The following is a 19,045-nucleotide window of genomic DNA, read 5'->3' as shown; positions in this document are numbered from 1 at the left end:
TTAAAGATATCAGTGCCCTTGACCTGTAATGAATCTTGGGTACAAAGGAACAGTTCTGTCAGCGCTGCTGATTTACATAGCAGACCTAATGAGCAGTGGCAATGCCTAGTGCAGATAAGAGGAGTACAACATGTCACAGGAGAAAAGAATGTGATCAGTTAGCCAGAGAGGATATAGCTAAGTTTCAGTGCAAAATATTACTTAGCAAGCATTAATGATCATTTATTAATAGACCACAATGTATAAATAAATGTGCTCGATTTGGTGTTTGCTTTTATTCCTCCAAAATGTGTCTTTGTGCTATTACAATCCACCTATGTATCTGTTATGCTCTCTTACAGCTGTGGAAGGCCATATAGCAAAACGTGGCATGGACAGGATTCTCCAGACAAAGTTGACAAAACACAGCTATCAGGTAGTCTTTTTTTTTTTTAATAACCTTTCTTGTGCATTATTACAACACCCATACAGAAAAATGTTACAAATGTGAATTTTCTGAAGTAATACAAGGTATTAATGTAGGTACTTAATGAAGTGAAGTATTTCACATGTAACGTTGCCTGCATCTCTGGCTAGGTATTTGCATTTATATATTAAATATTATATATTTATATTTTGTTTTTCTGTGTTTCTTTGTTACATTTTTTAAGAAGTCTAAAGTTAAAATTAAAATTCATTTAAAATTAAGTTAAAATTAGTTCATTCCATCATTAGACCGTTAATAATACTTTGTTATTTTGGAGAGAACATACAGTGCATTTGTATTTATAACTTGGCGATGTTAAATAGAATTACATACCAACATTATGGTCCGCTGTAAATCTACCAAACTCTGTTAGTTTCTTAAGAAGCATACAGAGAAGTGTGTAAAGGTTGGTGTTTGTAGAGACTGAACATGATGTACATGTAGGTGTTTAGTTAATAGTGTCATCTAGTGGCTAAAGTCAGATAAAGGCACATTATCTAGAAGTGACTGAACAAGGGCAAGGTATTCTTTATAAACGGTGGTGTAAAGGCTGATAGTTTTTCGTAATTATAACACTAACAGTGGAAATCTGCTATGATTTGTCATAGACACTTGACTTGGTCAAAATGTTCTATGATAATCACACAAAGTCTTCATGATTTACAGCAGTGTTGCTAACATTGTGCCACTGTTAACATAGTAGCATGTTATATATATATATATATATATATATATATATATATATATATATATATATATATATATATATTTTATCAGTCATTATAACACATAAATACAAAAAAACCAACATGCATCAGTAATTAAGTTTATTTTAACAAAAACACAGTTGTTGTCAGAGGCACATAGGATTCATAGGATTTGAAAATCTCCAGGGCTTAGTCCAAAAAAATTGAAAAGAAAGAAAGATACTACTATACAACTAAAGATACAAGATACAACAACTATTGTTGTTGTTATTATTATTATTATTATTATTATAAGTTAGTATAATATGAAAGAACGAAAGAAACAACAACTATTATTATTATTATTATTATTATTATTATATTACTAATAATAATAATAATTTTTTTTTTGCAGCAGACAACTATTTTACTGCAGCAGTAAAAGCTGTAGATCATTGTTCAAGATAAAAGCTTTTTTATTTCTTATTGTATCTAACAGGACTCAGAGGGATAATTAGGATCCATATGACATTAAATGTGAACAAATATTTCCACAAACCAAAGATCATAAAGCTGAGACAGTCAGGGGTCATACACAGAATAAGCACAATATCGCACAATCCAAAGTCGCAGGGGTCGTAACACAGAGTAACCAGAATACAGCAAAATCCCAGACAAGAAACCCAGAAAAAAAAGACCGGTCGTAGGTAAAGATCAATCTGGTTAACAAAAGCTCAGACCTTACTCAAATACACACAGATGGAAAGACTTCGCAATGTGACTACATGTCCATGTTCTTTATGTATGTATGAAACAGCAAATGAGGAACCAGTGAGGAAGAGTTCTGTAAGTTGGGAGAGGGTGCCCTCTCGTGGCGTGGTGGTGAAATGTCCGTGGTGTGTGTGAGACGTATAATATGTATCATACACATCAGCACATTTGAGGTAAATTAAAGATATTAATTCCTTTTAAGTGAGGTCTCTATGAATTTATTTGCTTTCCCAGAGGTTCGGTTCCCTGCATCTCTGAGGCTTATGGTAGCTTGACGTGGCAGCCCATGAGCATTTTAATGACCCACTTCTTTATGATGTTGGATCTCAAACTGAAACTCCTGGAGCTGAAACTGGTCAGTTTCTCTCCCCTGCAGCTGTCCTCAGTGGCCACTCCCTTTCTAGGTGTAAATTCTATCTGGACTCAGCTTCCCGTAACATGACAGTGTCATGAAGTGGAGTGAGTGTAGCCTGGAACTTTGGATCATGTACCAATACATTATCCAGATATACCAATCACACATCTTTAGAAATGCCCTGAAGAACTCACTCCATTGCCCTCGGAATGTATCTGGTACACTACACAACATGACTAGCATAAAGTACAGAGCCAGTAGTGAAGGCAGTTTTTGATTTGGCCTCAGGAGCCAAGGCCATCTTGTTCCCTGGTTTAGTGTAATGGTACCTGAAACCACATATTTGGTTAGGGAGTGGATCTTGAGACTGATTCTCGGGATATGTCTGTGATGCCAACTAAGAGTGTGAGAAATTATTTCCACATGTAACAACTGACTGTATTAAAACCCATACATAAAACACACACATTCTAACAACTAATCACTCCAGAAAGTATAACAACTAAAGCTAGTGCTACTGTATGATATATCGTTATGTGGTTAGCATGCAGGTTAACACTAAGTAATCAGCTATGAACTTATTCGTATTTACAATACTCATATTAGATTATGTCTTGCTTTTTAGATCAATGAAAAGAGCAACTGTGTCAACTGCAATACATCATTACTAGTGCAGAAATTAGTGCATGTCTTTTCTCAGTGCTGCCACTTAATAGTCTAATAAACCTTTCAGTGGCTCCTAAATACTCAGCCATTTATAAAAGGCTAAAGTATTTTTGTACATAGCTCCCATTCTAAGACATAAGGATTTCTAAGAATTTTTGATCACCGAAGACCAAAATTTTAGTCGGAGTAGTTTTATACATGCTAACCCTGATAACAGAGTTTAATAAAATGTGATTTTATTTCTGGAGTATTTCTAACAAATAAACATTGTCGCAAAGCAGCTTTACAGATATCCAGAAGTAGATATAGAGTCCTAATGAAGAAGCCAATGGTGACAGTGTCAAGGAAGAACTCCTTGAGAAGACATGAGGGAAAAAAAACCTTGAGAGAAACCAGACTCGAAAGGGAATCCGTCTTCTGGGTGACACTAGATGCTAAATTCTGTGCATTACAGCATACAGTTATAAAGAGATAAGGCAAACAGTACTAAGTGTGTTGAAAGGAAGTAATAGGCAGTTTTACTATGCACTGGAATAGGAAGTGTGATATTGGATCAGGTACTGACGTGAATATAGAACCACTCTGTGAATACCTACATCGCTAATCCATCCTACCTGCACATTTCTTCCACACTCAGTACAGTTACCTACTGTACGAGTAGAGATAGTTCAGGGGTTAAAATATCAATGGGGCAGCATGTGTTGGCTGTATTCTATGAGTCCCATCCTTTGATAAAAAAAGAGCCAATTTTCTTGTTGAGAAAGGATTCATTTGTGAATTCTAATGGAAATAAATTGTAAACGCAAGATTAGCTAACGTTTAGGGGAGCTAGCTATGGGGCTATGGCTTCCTATCAGCCATATAGCGCGCTACACAGAGTGTTCCCCGTGTAGTGCATGTATGTATATATGAAGCAGGATGCCATTTGGGACGCATCCTATTTTCTGGTCTGACGATCACCATGCCGTCATAAAAGAAAGATGGTGTCACCAAGCCCTTACCCCACTTGTTATAGAGAAACACATGTGTAGTAGCTACATTTTTTTCTAGCGCGATAGCTCAAGAACAGGTAGTTGAACGTTTGTAGCACTTATATGGAATTATCATTGTAACCAGCAGATGAACAGCTTTTGGAAGTGATCCAAAAGGTTCAGCAAGGTCAAACATCTGAAATCATTTTTTCTTCAATAGCTTCCTTCCTGTTTGAAGGATCACTGTCAGTGCCTTTGGTGTTGAGTTCTACTTTTTTCTTAGTTTTTTTTTTGCAAACATTTGAGAATTACAGAAAAGAAAATAATAATAATTAAAATAAATATTTTATCCTGTATAACATCAAATTGTTATATATTTTAAAAAATTCCAAAAGTTTAACTGTTTCTCTTTATTAGTACTCTACCAAAAAATTAGAATAAAATGAAAATAAACTGTTCACTCTGATGCTGCACTTTTCATGATACGTACGCTTACTGGGCTTCATAATTATGTTTAGTTGACAGACAACATCCTATTCTTCTTCTTCTTCTTCATCTTCTTCTTCTTCTTCTTCTTCTCTCTGCAAATTTCTTCCCTTTTCATGGATCGCAATTTATGAAGTAGAGCCACAAAATTCCGCAGGATTGTAGATCTTATACGGGAATAGAGTGCTTGTGCTTTTGGGAAGGATCGGACTTAGGAAGGATCGGAACAGTTGCCATGCAGCAATCCTCCAAATCACATTTTCCCCCCACAGGAATACATTGAAAATGTTTTGCTGATCATGCTTTCACAGGATTTAAGCCTTTCTTCATTCAGCTATACTGAAGACAAATAAAACGGCATTGTTCCAGCTCCTGAAACGCTAGCATCCACCTGGCATTGTTCCACCAAATGACACCCTAGCGACCGGATGAGCTTCCTTAGCAACCGACTAGCTACAACCTTGCAACCAACTGGGATCATATTGAAACCTCCTAGAAACGCCATAGCAACATCCTAGTCCCATAACAGCCACCTAACAACACCCTTGCAACCAGCCGGACCATGATAGCAACCAATTGACACCCTAGCAACCGGCTGAGTTTCCTTAGCAACCGACTAGCTACAACCTTGCATCCAACTGGGATCATATTAAAACCTTACAGAAACACTATAGCAAACACCTGGGACCCCAGCCACCTAGCAACACCTTAGCAACCAGCTGAGTTTCCTTAGCAACTGACTAGCTACCAACTACAGTATAGCTACACCCTAGCAATCAACTGGGTTAGTGTGTGTACAGCCCTTGTGGAACAATTCTAATAATTTCTGGACATTTCTGGACATTTTCTTCTTACATGTGATTGGATGCCTAAAAGTCCCATTAAAAACAAGAGTCCGCCAACAATAAGTGCTTGTACTTAATTCTGTTCATAATGCTGATATGCCGTTACATAACCAGTAATCTCTTTAAAAACAGTGATTTCTCTTGGTGTTGTCATTAATCAGATGATCCAGTGCTGGTGTCTTCTGACTGCGACAGTACCTATGAAACAAATCACAGTGACAGCAGTGATTTTGCACAGAATGAGGAGGATGGAGGGGCTCGAAGACAGCCCTACAACATGCAGGAGCTTTGCAGGACATTGCAAGCAGATACCCTTCTCTTACATCCCTTACTACCATCAGAGGTGACTCTTGGAAAAGCTAGCTTGTGTAAAACACACACATGTATATATATTCTTATATAACGTTTTTAGAGAACACAAAATACAGCGTTTTTAGCTTTTTCCTTTACATCTGTGCAATTTGTGCTAATGATCACATTTTGAACACATTTCTTAAATTAGCCCAAAGATAAATAATTGTTGTTTACTTACAGCTTACGACTGTTATAAGAGTGTTGAATGAATAACCCAAAAACTCTCTTCCCTTTTTAAGAACAAACCTATTCTAGCCCCTGAACCGCTGGTGATGGAGGGCCTGGAGCCTCTAATGAGTCAGATCAACAATTGGAACTTCCCAATATTCAGCCTGGTGGAGAAAACTGAGGGAAAGTGTGGACGCATCCTAAGCCAGGTGAGGGACTGGAACAGTAGAGGTACACTGCCCTGCAAAGGGGAAATATAATGCAGAAAGACACTATTCATCCTACAAAGTCTATTACATTACCATTATAAAGGAAAAGATATGCAAGGAAAAACTGAATAACCACAATAAAAGTAATAGGTTATTAGGCTTTTGGCAAAAAACATGGGCAAATATTTTTAAAATATTTAAATGGGCCATAATGAATCATCGCAGAAGACACTGGGTAAAGAGATTTCTAAAAATGAAAACAAAACACTAGAATTATTGCCACATTTCAAGATTGTGTAAAATAAACATTACATAATGCACCTGAGTTGTGTAATCTAGTTCTCATAATTCATAACAGGGAATAAACTTTTGATCTTGTCTTCTCCCGTGGGCTTCAGTAATTTGGCCTCCTTACATTGGCTAATTGTGAGCTATAGACTTGATTCGAAACTTCTTTTAATAACTTACAAAACATTACATGGTCTTGCCCCAGAATATATTAGTGAGGTTTTAAATTAATTAATTGTCTTAATTGTCTTAACTGTCTTAATTCTGTTTTTATTATGCTTATTTTATGTCATTTTTATCTTCTTATTTTCTTTACCTTTTACTGCTTATTCTGTATACGCTATTTTATAAATTAATTTACCTTATTTATTGTTTATTTTTTTTCGGATGGTCATCTTGTGTATGCTTATCTTTGCCATCAACATTGCCATCTCAGTATTGCCATCTCAAAATGCACTATTTGACAGGTAAAAATATTGCGTTGTCAAATTAGTGGAGTTGTTCCCTGAGAAAGGGAATATGGCTATTCTGGCTGTTCTTTATTTAGGCGTCTTGCACTTACAGCCTACAGCAGAGGCAAGGCAAGCACCTTCATAGCACAACACTCCTCATAACAAAACAGTGACCATAACACTGACCCACTACTGTGCAGCTGGACTGACCAGTAATCGCATTGAGAGGCCCTGCCTAAGCCCTCTGTCATGGGTCAGGTCTTTGGCCGGGGGTTTGATGGTGCACCTCTGACGGTCTGGAGTGGGACAGACGACAAAACACAGGACCAGGAACAGCATCTTCCCAGCAGCAATCCACAAGGCTGTCTCAGACTACCAAGTTGTGTACCTTCTGCTTCTGAGTGGCCCATGAATGACAATAACTGACAGGTCCAGCCTCTGGCCCCATGGAGCTGAATGAGCAGCTGCACCAGCTCACTGTCATTTTTCTGGGCCTGCTGAAATTCCTGTGCAGTGATGCCAGAGCCCACCACTGCTGTAGCCAGTATGTCTGCAATTGATGGTGAAGCTGCCACTGCCATCACCACTGCACACTGTAATTGAATCTGAGACTACAGTGGGCACAGGATCACCAAAACTGGACATCAGACATGAAGATTGATGAATCTCAGTTTCTGCTGCGAGAGAGATTCACATTATGAATGTGTGGTTGATAAACCTGCAGCAATGGTGTGATGCAATCATGTCAACATGGACCAGAATCTCAAAGAAATCATCTGTAATAAATGCAACATAACAGTTTCTACTGTGTCATTGTTTTTTATTTAACAAAAAAATCTACCCCATGGGCAGCTCCTGAAACCTACCCACCCTAGTGATAGGGCATGCCTCTGAGTTTGGACAGCAGTGCTTGTTAGCCTGGATTTTCTGTCTCTGCAAGTGACCTTGCTCAGCTTCCCAGGTGTGCTCACTTCTTTTCATCTACTAACTGACTGATGGGACTCCTGTGGGCTCTCCAGTTTGTGGAAACAGCAGAGGTTGATATCAAAGAATGCACTGAATTGGGGTGAGTTCGGTGGAAGAGTGTGTGAGGACGTTTTGTGCATTTTTATCCCAGGGGAGGTTACTTTTCCAGCCTTGCTGATTGCTGCTGCAGTAGGACCTGAGAAATTTTCCAATTTCTTGTTTCAGAAGTTCCACTTGCCCATTGCACTGAGGGCGATAACGTGATGACAGACTGTTAAGTTGTTGATAAAAGGCCTTCCATAGGGGGCTCTGGCAGAGGCATGAAACAGCAGGAAGGGTGCTAGAATTCGTTGCTCACTTTTACATTATGTGTGTCATGTTCCAGAATGTCCAGAGTTGAGCAGTGTGTGTCCACTGTATAAGTTTTCTCTCACCTGCATCTTTTCCAGAGACAGGGTGTCTTCTCGAAATTCCGTTCCGAACTCTCTGAAAGTTAATGGATCATTATGGATCACATGTGAGCACTCTTCTGGTTAGCAGTGATATAACCAGCCTTATCATGTGCACATCCCTGATAAGTAGATGAAGAACTTGCACAGAGAACAGAGCAGGTGTATCAAACACAGCCCAGTGAATGTTCTAATCTGGCCAACCAAACGATTGCAGAAGCCATGTTATAAATTACAATCATCTTGTGGACTATGATTGAATTGAAATATTTGAAAAAGAGCTAGTTTCTTTTATTCCACTAGGGGGCAGAATAGAGCAATAAATGCCCCTGCTGATATTATGTGATAATGAATGTAACTGTCCATTAGCAAGCTACAAAATGATACTGTAAACATGGCTCTTTCAAAAAGAAGAAAAGTACACACAGAGTGTCGAGTTTTCCAAGAGAAACAGGCCACTTCTTCAAGTGGAAAACAAACGTGTTTGCTTTGTTCAAAGCTAGTAGCACCCCTGAAAGAATATAATATTTTGGCACCATTATCAGTCTCATCATGTTCAAACATACAATGATACGCAAGGGCAACTGAGAAAGGATAAAATAAGCGGTCACTTTTTAATTGTAGCCAAGGCACCAGTGATGCAGCTGTTAAAGCTAGCTACTGCATTGCTAATGAAATAGCAAAGCATCAAAATCATGCTCTCTGACATGCGGCAAGCTTTCACCAACATCAGTCTGAAGAGAGAATTTCAACTGTCTCTGAAAACATTAACAACCAGTTGAAGGACAACCTTAAGTCATTTATTGCTTTTTAGTAGCTATTGAAGCCAGATTGACCCCTGAAGGATTGGTCAGGCTGGTACTAATGACCGACAGAACACCACCAAATGCGTAATTACATATTATCCGAATGTTCTGAACAAAATCATGCAAGGCCAGAACAATGTTATCAGCCAGTATTATGATGCCATTTGTGCCTTCAAGGTGAAGTTAGCTTTGAGGGAGTCACAGCTGTTAAACAGTGATGCTGCTAATTTTCTCTGTCCGAATGATGTGCATGCTAACCAAAATGCTGACTGGAGTCAAAACAAAGATAAAACTGCGGGGATACAATATTAATTTTGCCAACAATTTCATTTTTTTTTTTGTGAACAGAGATTCCCATTTTTCAATCGTCTTTCACCGTCAAGGCTTCAGATTTATACTTGATAAGATAAGATAAGATAAGATGTACCTTTATTGATCCCCTGTATGGGAAATTCAGTTGATACCGCAGTACAAGTATGAGGAGTAACATCAAAGAAAAGAAAAGAATTTCTATAAATACCTGTTCATCAGTATATACAAATGCTAAAGTTTTATTTGTATAGATACGTGTGCAATATCTGTGGAATGACAATCAGCTGTTGAGTGTGTGTTTATTGAGACTCAGTGGAGTAGGAGGTACTAGGTACTGTTGTACTGTGGAGTCTGATGGCTGATGGTGAAAGAGCCCCCCAGACATGGCTGGATGAATCTGTGGGTGAACGTGCTCCTAAGCCGCCTCAGAGCTGAGCATAGACAGGATGAGAGGGAATGTCCATAAATTGCAAATCGTCCGTGGAATTGCAACTCAATATTATTGATTTGCAGTGTGAGTTAGAGTTGAGAAACAAATTTCCCTCGGTGAATGTGAGCATATTTAATATGCTTTGGTATGCTGTGGTATGTCTGCATACCACAAACTGACAGCCTTGGCTGGAAAGGATTTATGCCTGTTCAGAACTACATATCTTTGTGAACAAGGTTTCTCTGTAATGAACATCAACAAAACAAAACTGTGTTCCAGACTCACACACAAGCACTTAAGTGACATAATGAAATTGTCAACTGCTCAGGGCTCGTCATCTGATTTTGATGCAGTAGTGAAGGCAAAGAGGTGGCTAGTATCAGGAGCTACATAATTTGTGAGTAGCATTTAAAACACACATTTCATTACTATAGAGATAAACTACATAAACTTAGATCTAATACATATATATATATATATATATATACACACGCACACTGATTAGCCATAACATTAAAACCACTGACAGGTGACAGGTCTTTTCTTTTTCATGACACTGGGCTACATATCTGACAAAAAATTAAATGGAAAATAAAATCAAAATCAGTTGCAACTTGCAAGTATGCGATTCCAGCGTTTCAGCATGGACGTAGTGAGAGAAGTGACCAAGAACACAGTGGCCACTCTAACAGAGCTTCAGAAGTCCTCAACAGAGAATTTGCCAGAAGGACAACCATCTCAGAGATACTCAGTCAGTCAGGCCTTTATGGTAGAGTGGCTAGACACAAGCCACTGCTGAGTAAAAGGCAGACAGCAGGCACTTAAAGGACTCTGAAAGCAAAAAAAAATTCTCTGCCCTAATGAAACAAGAATTGAACTGTTTGGGCTGAACTCCAAGCGTTATGTCTGGCAAAAACCAGGTACTGTTCATCAACTGGTTATATCATCCCTATGGTGAAGCATGGTGATGGCAGCATCATGCTGTGATGGTGCTCCTCAGAGGCAGGGACAGGGAGACTGGTCAGAATTAAGGAAAGGAAGAATGCAGCAAAATACAGAGAGGTCCTTGAACCTGCACGTGACCTCAGACTGGAGTAAAGGGAGAAACTGCCCAAATCCATGTGTGCAAAGCTTGTAGAGACTTTCCAAGAAGATTCAAAGCTGTAATTGCTGCCAGAGGTGCTTCTACAAAGTACTGAATAAAGGATCAGAAATATTATCTAAAAGAGAGATTTCAGGTTTCAGATTTTTTGGTTTCTAAAAACTCGTTTTCTCTTTGTCATTATGGGATATAGTATGTAGATTGCTAGCCAAAAAAGTAGAGTTTTTACATGATGAAAGAAATGTGTTGCTGAGCATGAGCATCTAATAACTGTCCTTGAGACACAACATGCACTTGCAGATCTTGTGGATAGATGGATATTGTGATAGTTCTGGCCTCAGCTTTGTTAGAGAGCCATGCCATGCTGCGCCTTCTGATGGAAAAGTGCTATTATTACCGTACCCCTACAGTGTGCACTAACAAGGTAGTTGTGTGTGCCATTAATTGCACACAGTGTAAAAAAACAACAAACGTGCTGTTTCTGATACACAGATATCAGCATGGCACTCACTGCAATGCCACAGATGTGCTGAAAATAGCATACTACCCAAGTAATACCTTGTCAGTGGTAGTGTTATTGTACAGTTCAGTAAATTTGTATTTAGGAGGTGGGAGATATGATGCATGTGGGAAAGGAACCATTTCATCAATGTGTCATTCTTAGATAGAGTCATCAACCTTGATATAAAAAAATTTAATAACACAAGTTTTTCATGTATCAGTTTTTTCTGTTAAGGGTATAACGTAAGCTCAATACCTTAAGCTTTCAGTGCTCTTTATTTGTCTATCTTGGCATTAAAATCATATCAAATTATCCTCTAATATTTATATCAACAACAATAGCTGTTTATGATTTGTTGAAGTCTCTAATCTCCAACTGCATTATCTAGATGTCTTACAGGCTATTTGAAGACACTGGCCTCTTCAAACTCTTCAAGATCCCAGTGAAGGAATTCATGAATTACTTCCATGCCTTGGAGAATGGTTACAGGGACATCCCATGTAAGTATGGAGAGCAATACAGGAATCTGCATGAGTTAGGTCCATTGGTTGGTTCATTTAGCATGAACTGTCATTCTAGAGCTGATTATAGCAAATTTAATTTTGTTGTTATTATTAATAATATTAGGAAAATAAGTGGAACTGAATTACCTTCAGTGTATATTTCTAGTATTTCAACAGCAGATGATGTATAGACTCTTGTCCATAAGAAAATATTGTGTTTTTGCAAGCTACAGCTTTTCTTCTGCTGAACCACTGTATTGCCCACCAGTAGCTTTTTTCAGTACTGTGTCTCTCTTTCACTTCAGATCATAACAGGATCCATGCAACAGATGTCCTCCATGCTGTCTGGTATCTTACCACACAGCCTGTGCCAGGCTTACCTTTGCTGGCTCACGGCTCTATATCAGTCAGTGACTCAGGTAAGAATAATTAGTACTTTAGCATGATGTGACTTGTTAATGCCATTTTAAGGCAAAGTAGAGCAAGTTCCCTGTACAGGACATTTTGGAAACATCAACTTTCAATGCTTTAAAGCCATATATTTAGGAATATTGGGCCTCATTTAACAATCGTTTAAAGTTGTGTGTAAATGTTTGTGTAACCCAAACTGAACAAATTTTTCGGGCTGGATTTACAAACGCTGATTTTCTTCATACTTTTGCGTGCATGTGTCGATCACCCATAAAGTGCAAGTGCGTTCCCAACGCAGCTCATTTGCGTTTAGTGACGCCCACAAAACTCCATAAAAGTTCAAGCTCACAGGCAGGCGGAGCACAAAATGAACACTGAGGTTAAAGGCTGGTGTTCCTCGTGAACTAGTACGAGGATGTGTTTTTGTGTAGAGACTCCGAAGCACTTGTATATGTCGCTCTGGAAAAGGACATCGGCTAAATGCTGTAAACATAAAAAATGATCCAATGATCCAGCATGAGTAGGATATGAACATTTTTTCTGAATTTATGAGATTTTCATGAATACCAAATTTCTTCTGTAAAGATTTTACAAGTGATTTATGAAAAAATCCATTTATATCCAGCTTGATAAATGAGGCCTATTGTGTGTATGTGTGGCTTTACCTTTTAATGGTCTTTTCTTTCTCCTTATTTGTGTAGACGCTGTCAGTGGGATCAGTCACGGTAATACAGATTATCTGTTCTCTAAAACCTACCCAAAAATGGAGGATGGCTATGGCTGTCTTTCAGGGCTTATTCCTGCCTTGGAGCTGATGGCACTGTATGTGGCAGCAGCCATGCATGACTACGACCATCCTGGCAGAACCAACGCCTTTCTGGTGGCCACCAGTGCTCCACAGGTAGAACTGCTCAGTGAAGGAAAATATTAATAGTTACAGTACGTCACAGCAACTGGTGCAGTCTATTTCTATCTATCTACTATCTGTGTGTATTATAGATTGATTCTTATTAGACTGAGTATTATTAAAATTGAGAAACAATTTTTTTTTTCCTGAGCACAATGAATTTCTAAATCATAATAGATATACACATTAGTATTTAAATGTATTACACATTTCCTGTATAGAATACTGTGTGTGCAAAAGACAAAGGCACTTTTTATCATGGGTGTGGGTGTTAGGCATGACAGCAAGCATGAATGTAGTCTGTTCAGTTAAAATTAAAACTGAAATATTAAAATGCAATGCCCAATTTGCCTTTTCTTTTCTTTCTTCTTAATAATATTGCTATTTTGTGGCCATAATTATAATTGAAATGCTAATAAGAAACAGAAAAGACAAGGTACATTTGGGCTTTTCATTTTCTTGATGAACTGCAAAATGAGTGCCAAAATTAAAATGAAAATGCAATACATACTTTATCTCTTCTTTTTTATAACATTGGGCTACATATCTGACAAACTGCAAATTAAAAAATTAAATGGAAAATAAAATCAAAATCAGTTGCAACTTGCAATTATGCGATTCCAGCCTTTCAGCATGGACGTAGTGAGGGAAGTGACCAAGAACACAATGGCCACTCTAACAGAGCTTCAGAAGTCCTCAACAGAGAATTTGCCAGAAGGACAACCATCTCAGAGATACTCAGTCAGTCAGGCCTTTATGGTAGAGTGGCTAGACACAAGCCACTGCTGAGTAAAAGGCAGACAGCAGGCACTTAAAGGACTCTGAAAGCAAAAAAAAATTCTCTGCCCTAATGAAACAAGAATTGAACTGTTTGGGCTGAACTCCAAGCGTTATGTCTGGCAAAAACCAGGTACTGTTCATCAACTGGTTATATCATCCCTATGGTGAAGCATGGTGATGGCAGCATCATGCTGTGATGATGCTCCTCAGAGGCAGGGACAGGGAGACTGGTCAGAATTGAGGAAAGGAAGAATGCAGCAAAATACAGAGAGGTCCTTGAACCTGCACGTGACCTCAGACTGGAGTAAAGGGAGAAACTGCCCAAATCCATGTGTGCAAAGCTTGTAGAGACTTTCCAAGAAGATTCAAAGCTGTAATTGCTGCCAGAGGTGCTTCTACAAAGTACTGAATAAAGGATCAGAAATATTATCTAAAAGAGAGATGTCAGGTTTTGAGCTTTGGTTTCTAAAAACTTGTTTTCTCTTTGTCATTATGGGATACAGTATGGAGACTGATGGGCAAAAAAATAAATGTAATTTTAAATTAAATCCTTAACATTAAAGAGTGCAAAAACTGAAGGGGTCTAAATACATTCCAAACCCACTGTATGTATACAGTATATCACCTAAGATTTCAATTTTTAAATTATTTTATAAACAATTTCTTATTAAGGTCAGCAACTTTATAAAGAAAAATAAAAACAAAGCATCATTATGAAACCTGAAAAATTAACACATTAATAACATTTTTAGTGACACTTTTATTTACCATTAAACAAACATTACTATCATGCTGTAACCTGATGATCTGTTAATTATATCCTATTGCATTAAACATAAAACTCACACTGCTTCCCTACTAGTAATAACTGCATGGACCAGTTATGTTTAAATGCTCTTGCAGTTAACTGCTCGTATGAATGCTTCTGCAGGCGGTGCTGTACAACGACCGCTCAGTTCTGGAGAATCACCATGCTGCCTCTGCCTGGAATCTATTCATGTCCCAGCCTGAGTACAACTTTCTGGCCAACCTAGACCACGTGGATTTCAAGCGCTTTCGCTTTTTGGTTATCGAGGCCATTCTAGCCACTGACCTGAAAAAGCACTTTGACTTTTTGGCTGAGTTCAACGCTAAGGTGATATCTTACTTCCATAACACAGATTAATCATAAATAATATACTACATTTTAACTTAAACTTGTCATTTGCATGCAGGTGGGGCATGAAGGTTGCTCAGGTATTGACTGGTCCCATGAGAATGACCGACTTCTGGTCTGCCAGATGTGTATCAAGCTAGCTGATGTTAACGGGCCGCTGAAGCACAAAGATCTTCACCTGCAGTGGACAGAGGGCATTGTCAATGAGTTTTATGAGCAAGTACGCAGTGCAATCGTGTACATATTTCATTTCTCTTGATTCTCTGAAATTGTGAGATATTCACTATCTATGAATGTCAAGAAGCTTTAGTACTGAGTGAAATCTTAAGTTCTCAGTAACACCCTGTGTTGCAATAATACAAATGTTCTTAGCAAGCAGTTGGTGCATCAGTAATGCTGACCCAGTGTCACTCGAGAAAAGCAGGGACATGTTGTTTCCTGGCAACCAGCCTTGTCCTTTTCAGTAGTGTTGAAGATAATGGTTTTACAACTGCACTGCTGACAGCAATAGACACCAATTAATACGCTAAATAGACTCTCTGTGTGTGTGTGTGTGTGTGTGTGTGTGTGTGTGGATGGTTGGGTGGGTGGATGTGCATGTGTGTTTACCTGCACACAGGTCCCAGTGAATTGTATATGTGAGCATATTATGCAATGTATCACAATAACAAGTCACATTTCATTTCCTCGACACCCCTCGTGTTTACAGTAGATAAGCAGTTCATGTGAGAAAAGGTGCTGCAGTTGTGAACCGAAGGGAGAAGATGACAGATTTGTCAAGACTCCATTTACAGCATTAGAAACCCCTAATGCGTAACCTCTCTCTCTCTCTCTCTCTCTCTCTCGCTCTCTCTCTCTGGTTCTTGAATGATTCATTCTAGATGACAGAACAAAGCACACATACATGATGGCCTTTTGAAAGACAGTGCCACTGGTTGCCATAGAAACAAGAGGCCTTGGCAGCTGTGGTTCATTGTCTATGCCTGAATGTCATTCCAAATTCCTAATTTCTTGGCAATTTTGGCAATTAAGGATTTTTAATACTGGCTATATCATATCTTTTAAATGTATTTAAGTACAGGTATGTGTAAGGACACACATCTGCTAACACGTATTGCTAAAACTTTTAATATTATTTTTTTAGAATGCAATTTAGCCTTATTTTGTCCACAATGAAGTATGATCCAATAACTCTTAAGCCATAAACATTCATTTTTTTTTTTGGATCAAAATGATCTGAAGCATTGTTAAATTATTAAAATAACATGGTGGATAACGCATTTTGCTTTCACCCCCTAAACAAACAAGTTTAGGCTTGACCAGACAAATGTAAGAATTTTTTTTATTTGTAAATTCGATTATTTTTAGGTATTTAGTCTCCTGCACACACACTAGACAGAATGAGAGCATGACCATTCTTTATAAAAACCAAACAAGCAAATACAACAGAATAAATTATACTGCATATCATACACACATACACACTCATTCTACATGTTTTAGTAAAAAGCTGAGAAAAAATCCACTCACCGTGTTTGTGAGCTCGCTCTTTCTTTTTATAAAATATGATGACTAAATCCTGAGGACTGTGAGTCATGAGTGCAGGTTTCAGTACTGATGTTACAGTACTGTCTAAGTCTTAGATATCCTATTTTTAGTACAAATTTTGTTTTACATGTTTATTTGATGACGTCTGCATTATTCAGTCAGTACAAAAATATTTTATATTTCCAAACATTTCATTTCCAACAAAAAATTAAAATGTCACAGAAAATCATTTGTTTTGGGGGGAAAGTGGATTAATATGAGTTAGCTGGTTGATCAAAATGTGAAAACTGTCATTGCAGCTACATACTTTCAGGAAACAGGGCATCTGAAAACTATATTGAAAAATTCAGAATTAAGACTGATGTGACAGGCAAACTGTACAAAACACAGATACCACATACAGTCCAGGCAATGCAGGCCAGGAAAATCAAATCTTTTCATTATATTTAGATAGAAAGCTGAACTTGTCAGATTGATAGATCCATAGTTATATGTAATAGAAGTGTGTTGATTTTTATTTATTTAAAAATGGTGCCTGAACGTTCAGACTGGGTGAGGATCTGCCACACTTTTACCGTGGAGAAATCAGTCCAGTGCGATTGCCAGCATTCCGTAACATTACAATATTCGTGAAATTTGTGTCAAAGCGTTACAATGTTAATTAGGTAGCAAGCTAATCTCTTAGCTTGTTTAGTTAAATAAACAAGCAGATGCGTTCTAATGTTTCTTGAAGATTTATTTTATATATGTTATCTGATCCATGTATGCTTATAAGCATGAATGCAGCCACAGAATAATGGAACGTATATCAATAATGTATGCAGATAAAGGGCTGTGACAAAGAAAAAGTTTGTCAGACACTGAGTTTTATACACTATATGGCCAAAAGCATGTAAACTTCCCATTCCAAAACCATGGGCGTTAATATGGAGTTGCTGTTATAATAAGCTCCACTCTTCTGGGAAGCTTTCCACTAGATGTTGGAGCGTGGCTGTGGGGATTTGTGTTCATTCAGCTACAAGAGCATTAGTGAGGTCAGGCGCTGATGTTGGGATGTCGAGGAGGTCTGGGGTTCAGTCGGTGTTCCAGTTCATCCCAAAGGTGTTCAGTGGGGTTGAGGTCAGGGCTCTGTGCAGGACACTCGAGTTCTTCCACTCCAACCTTCACACACCATGTCTTCATGGAGCTCGCTTTGTGCACAGGGGCATTGTCATGCTGGAACAGGTTTGAGTCTCTTAGTTCCAGTGAAGGGAAACTGTAACGCTACAGTACACAAAGACATTCTAGAGAATTGTGTGCTTCCAACTTTGTAGCAACAGCTTGGAGAAGAACCACACATGGGTGTAATGCTCAGGTGTCCACATACTTTTGCCCATATAGTGTATAATAAAATAAATAACAAATCAATTCGTTAAAAAAATAATAAATAATATTCATTCATAAGAGACCTGTCTCTTTAATGGTGTGTACCTCAGATTTACCCAATATAATCTGTTGCTCTCTTTGCACTGTCTATCAGGGTGATGAGGAGGCCAGCCTGGAATTACCCATCAGCCCATTCATGGACCGCTCAGCCCCCCAGCTAGCCAAGTTGCAGGAGTCTTTCATCACACACATCGTAGGGCCGCTCTGCAGCTCCTATGACACAGCTGCCCTCATGCCTGGCCGGTGGGTGGAGCCTCAGCCCAGTGATGCTGAAGAAGGATCTGGTGTGGAGGAGACTGATGAAGAAGAAGAAGAAGAAGAAGAAGATTCAACCGAGGAAGATGCCTCCACCAACTCAGATCAGTCTCGTATGTTCATATCCATTTTGTACACATTTTATGTTTTTATCATTGGAGGATTTAAAGTCTGCCAGTTTTATACATCAAAATCTAGTGTCCTCATCAGTACACGTCCATTTATATAGGTCCAGAAGCTTCTTTTTTCATAAGGTTTGCATTCTGATGGCATGGACAAGAGTTAAACAGCATTTATTTGAAATGAATAGAGGTGGGACAGTTGATGTTACTGTACAGGCTTACATACACACAGACTGCGAACTCGCCAAATACCAGGCCTGTCAAATTCATTGAATAAATTACTTTTGAAATGTCATTACTTAAAAGATGAAAAGATGAACATGAATATTAATCTGGGTGTTTGACCTTATCATTTTGATAGCAAACATCAGTAGTAATGCCACATTATGCATTTGTGTCTCATAAACCAGTGAAAACCTCATCAACAGGTAAAAAATTATAATTTTATTTTCTTAAGTAATGACACAAGGAGTCAAGAGCATCATTTTATTATAAACATTAATAAATATTCCAAATGGCTTCCTGTTCATTTTCATGCTCACTACAAAGAATATAAAATATGAAATGGTTTTGTAGAGCCAATGTAGTGTATGTTTGTTTAACAGAATACAATTTAGGATTCTTATAATGACAACATTCAAAGCCCGCTGGAGC

At 38.2% G+C, this 19,045-nt stretch overlaps 1 protein-coding gene across 3 annotated transcripts in view; it reads left to right on the top strand.

Moving 5' to 3' along the window:
* Positions 1 to 19,045, top strand: part of pde3a (phosphodiesterase 3A, cGMP-inhibited) — a 74,235-nt gene that overhangs the window by 46,604 nt on the left and 8,586 nt on the right. For all 3 annotated transcript variants that reach the window (XM_026943468.3, XM_026943467.3, XM_026943466.3), the window contains exons 6-14: positions 342 to 415; positions 5,408 to 5,589; positions 5,840 to 5,977; positions 11,673 to 11,784; positions 12,093 to 12,206; positions 12,900 to 13,099; positions 14,817 to 15,020; positions 15,100 to 15,261; positions 18,109 to 18,382. In XM_026943468.3, coding sequence (XP_026799269.2) covers positions 342 to 415; positions 5,408 to 5,589; positions 5,840 to 5,977; positions 11,673 to 11,784; positions 12,093 to 12,206; positions 12,900 to 13,099; positions 14,817 to 15,020; positions 15,100 to 15,261; positions 18,109 to 18,382 — 1,460 coding nt within the window. The remainder of the gene's footprint in view (positions 1 to 341; positions 416 to 5,407; positions 5,590 to 5,839; positions 5,978 to 11,672; positions 11,785 to 12,092; positions 12,207 to 12,899; positions 13,100 to 14,816; positions 15,021 to 15,099; positions 15,262 to 18,108; positions 18,383 to 19,045) is intronic.

The sequence above is a fragment of the Pangasianodon hypophthalmus genome, chromosome 18, assembly GCF_027358585.1.
Source record: "Pangasianodon hypophthalmus isolate fPanHyp1 chromosome 18, fPanHyp1.pri, whole genome shotgun sequence".
Taxonomy (NCBI): domain Eukaryota; kingdom Metazoa; phylum Chordata; class Actinopteri; order Siluriformes; family Pangasiidae; genus Pangasianodon; species Pangasianodon hypophthalmus.
Note: the sequence above shows the minus strand (reverse complement) of the source record. Positions and strands in the feature narration are given on the sequence as shown.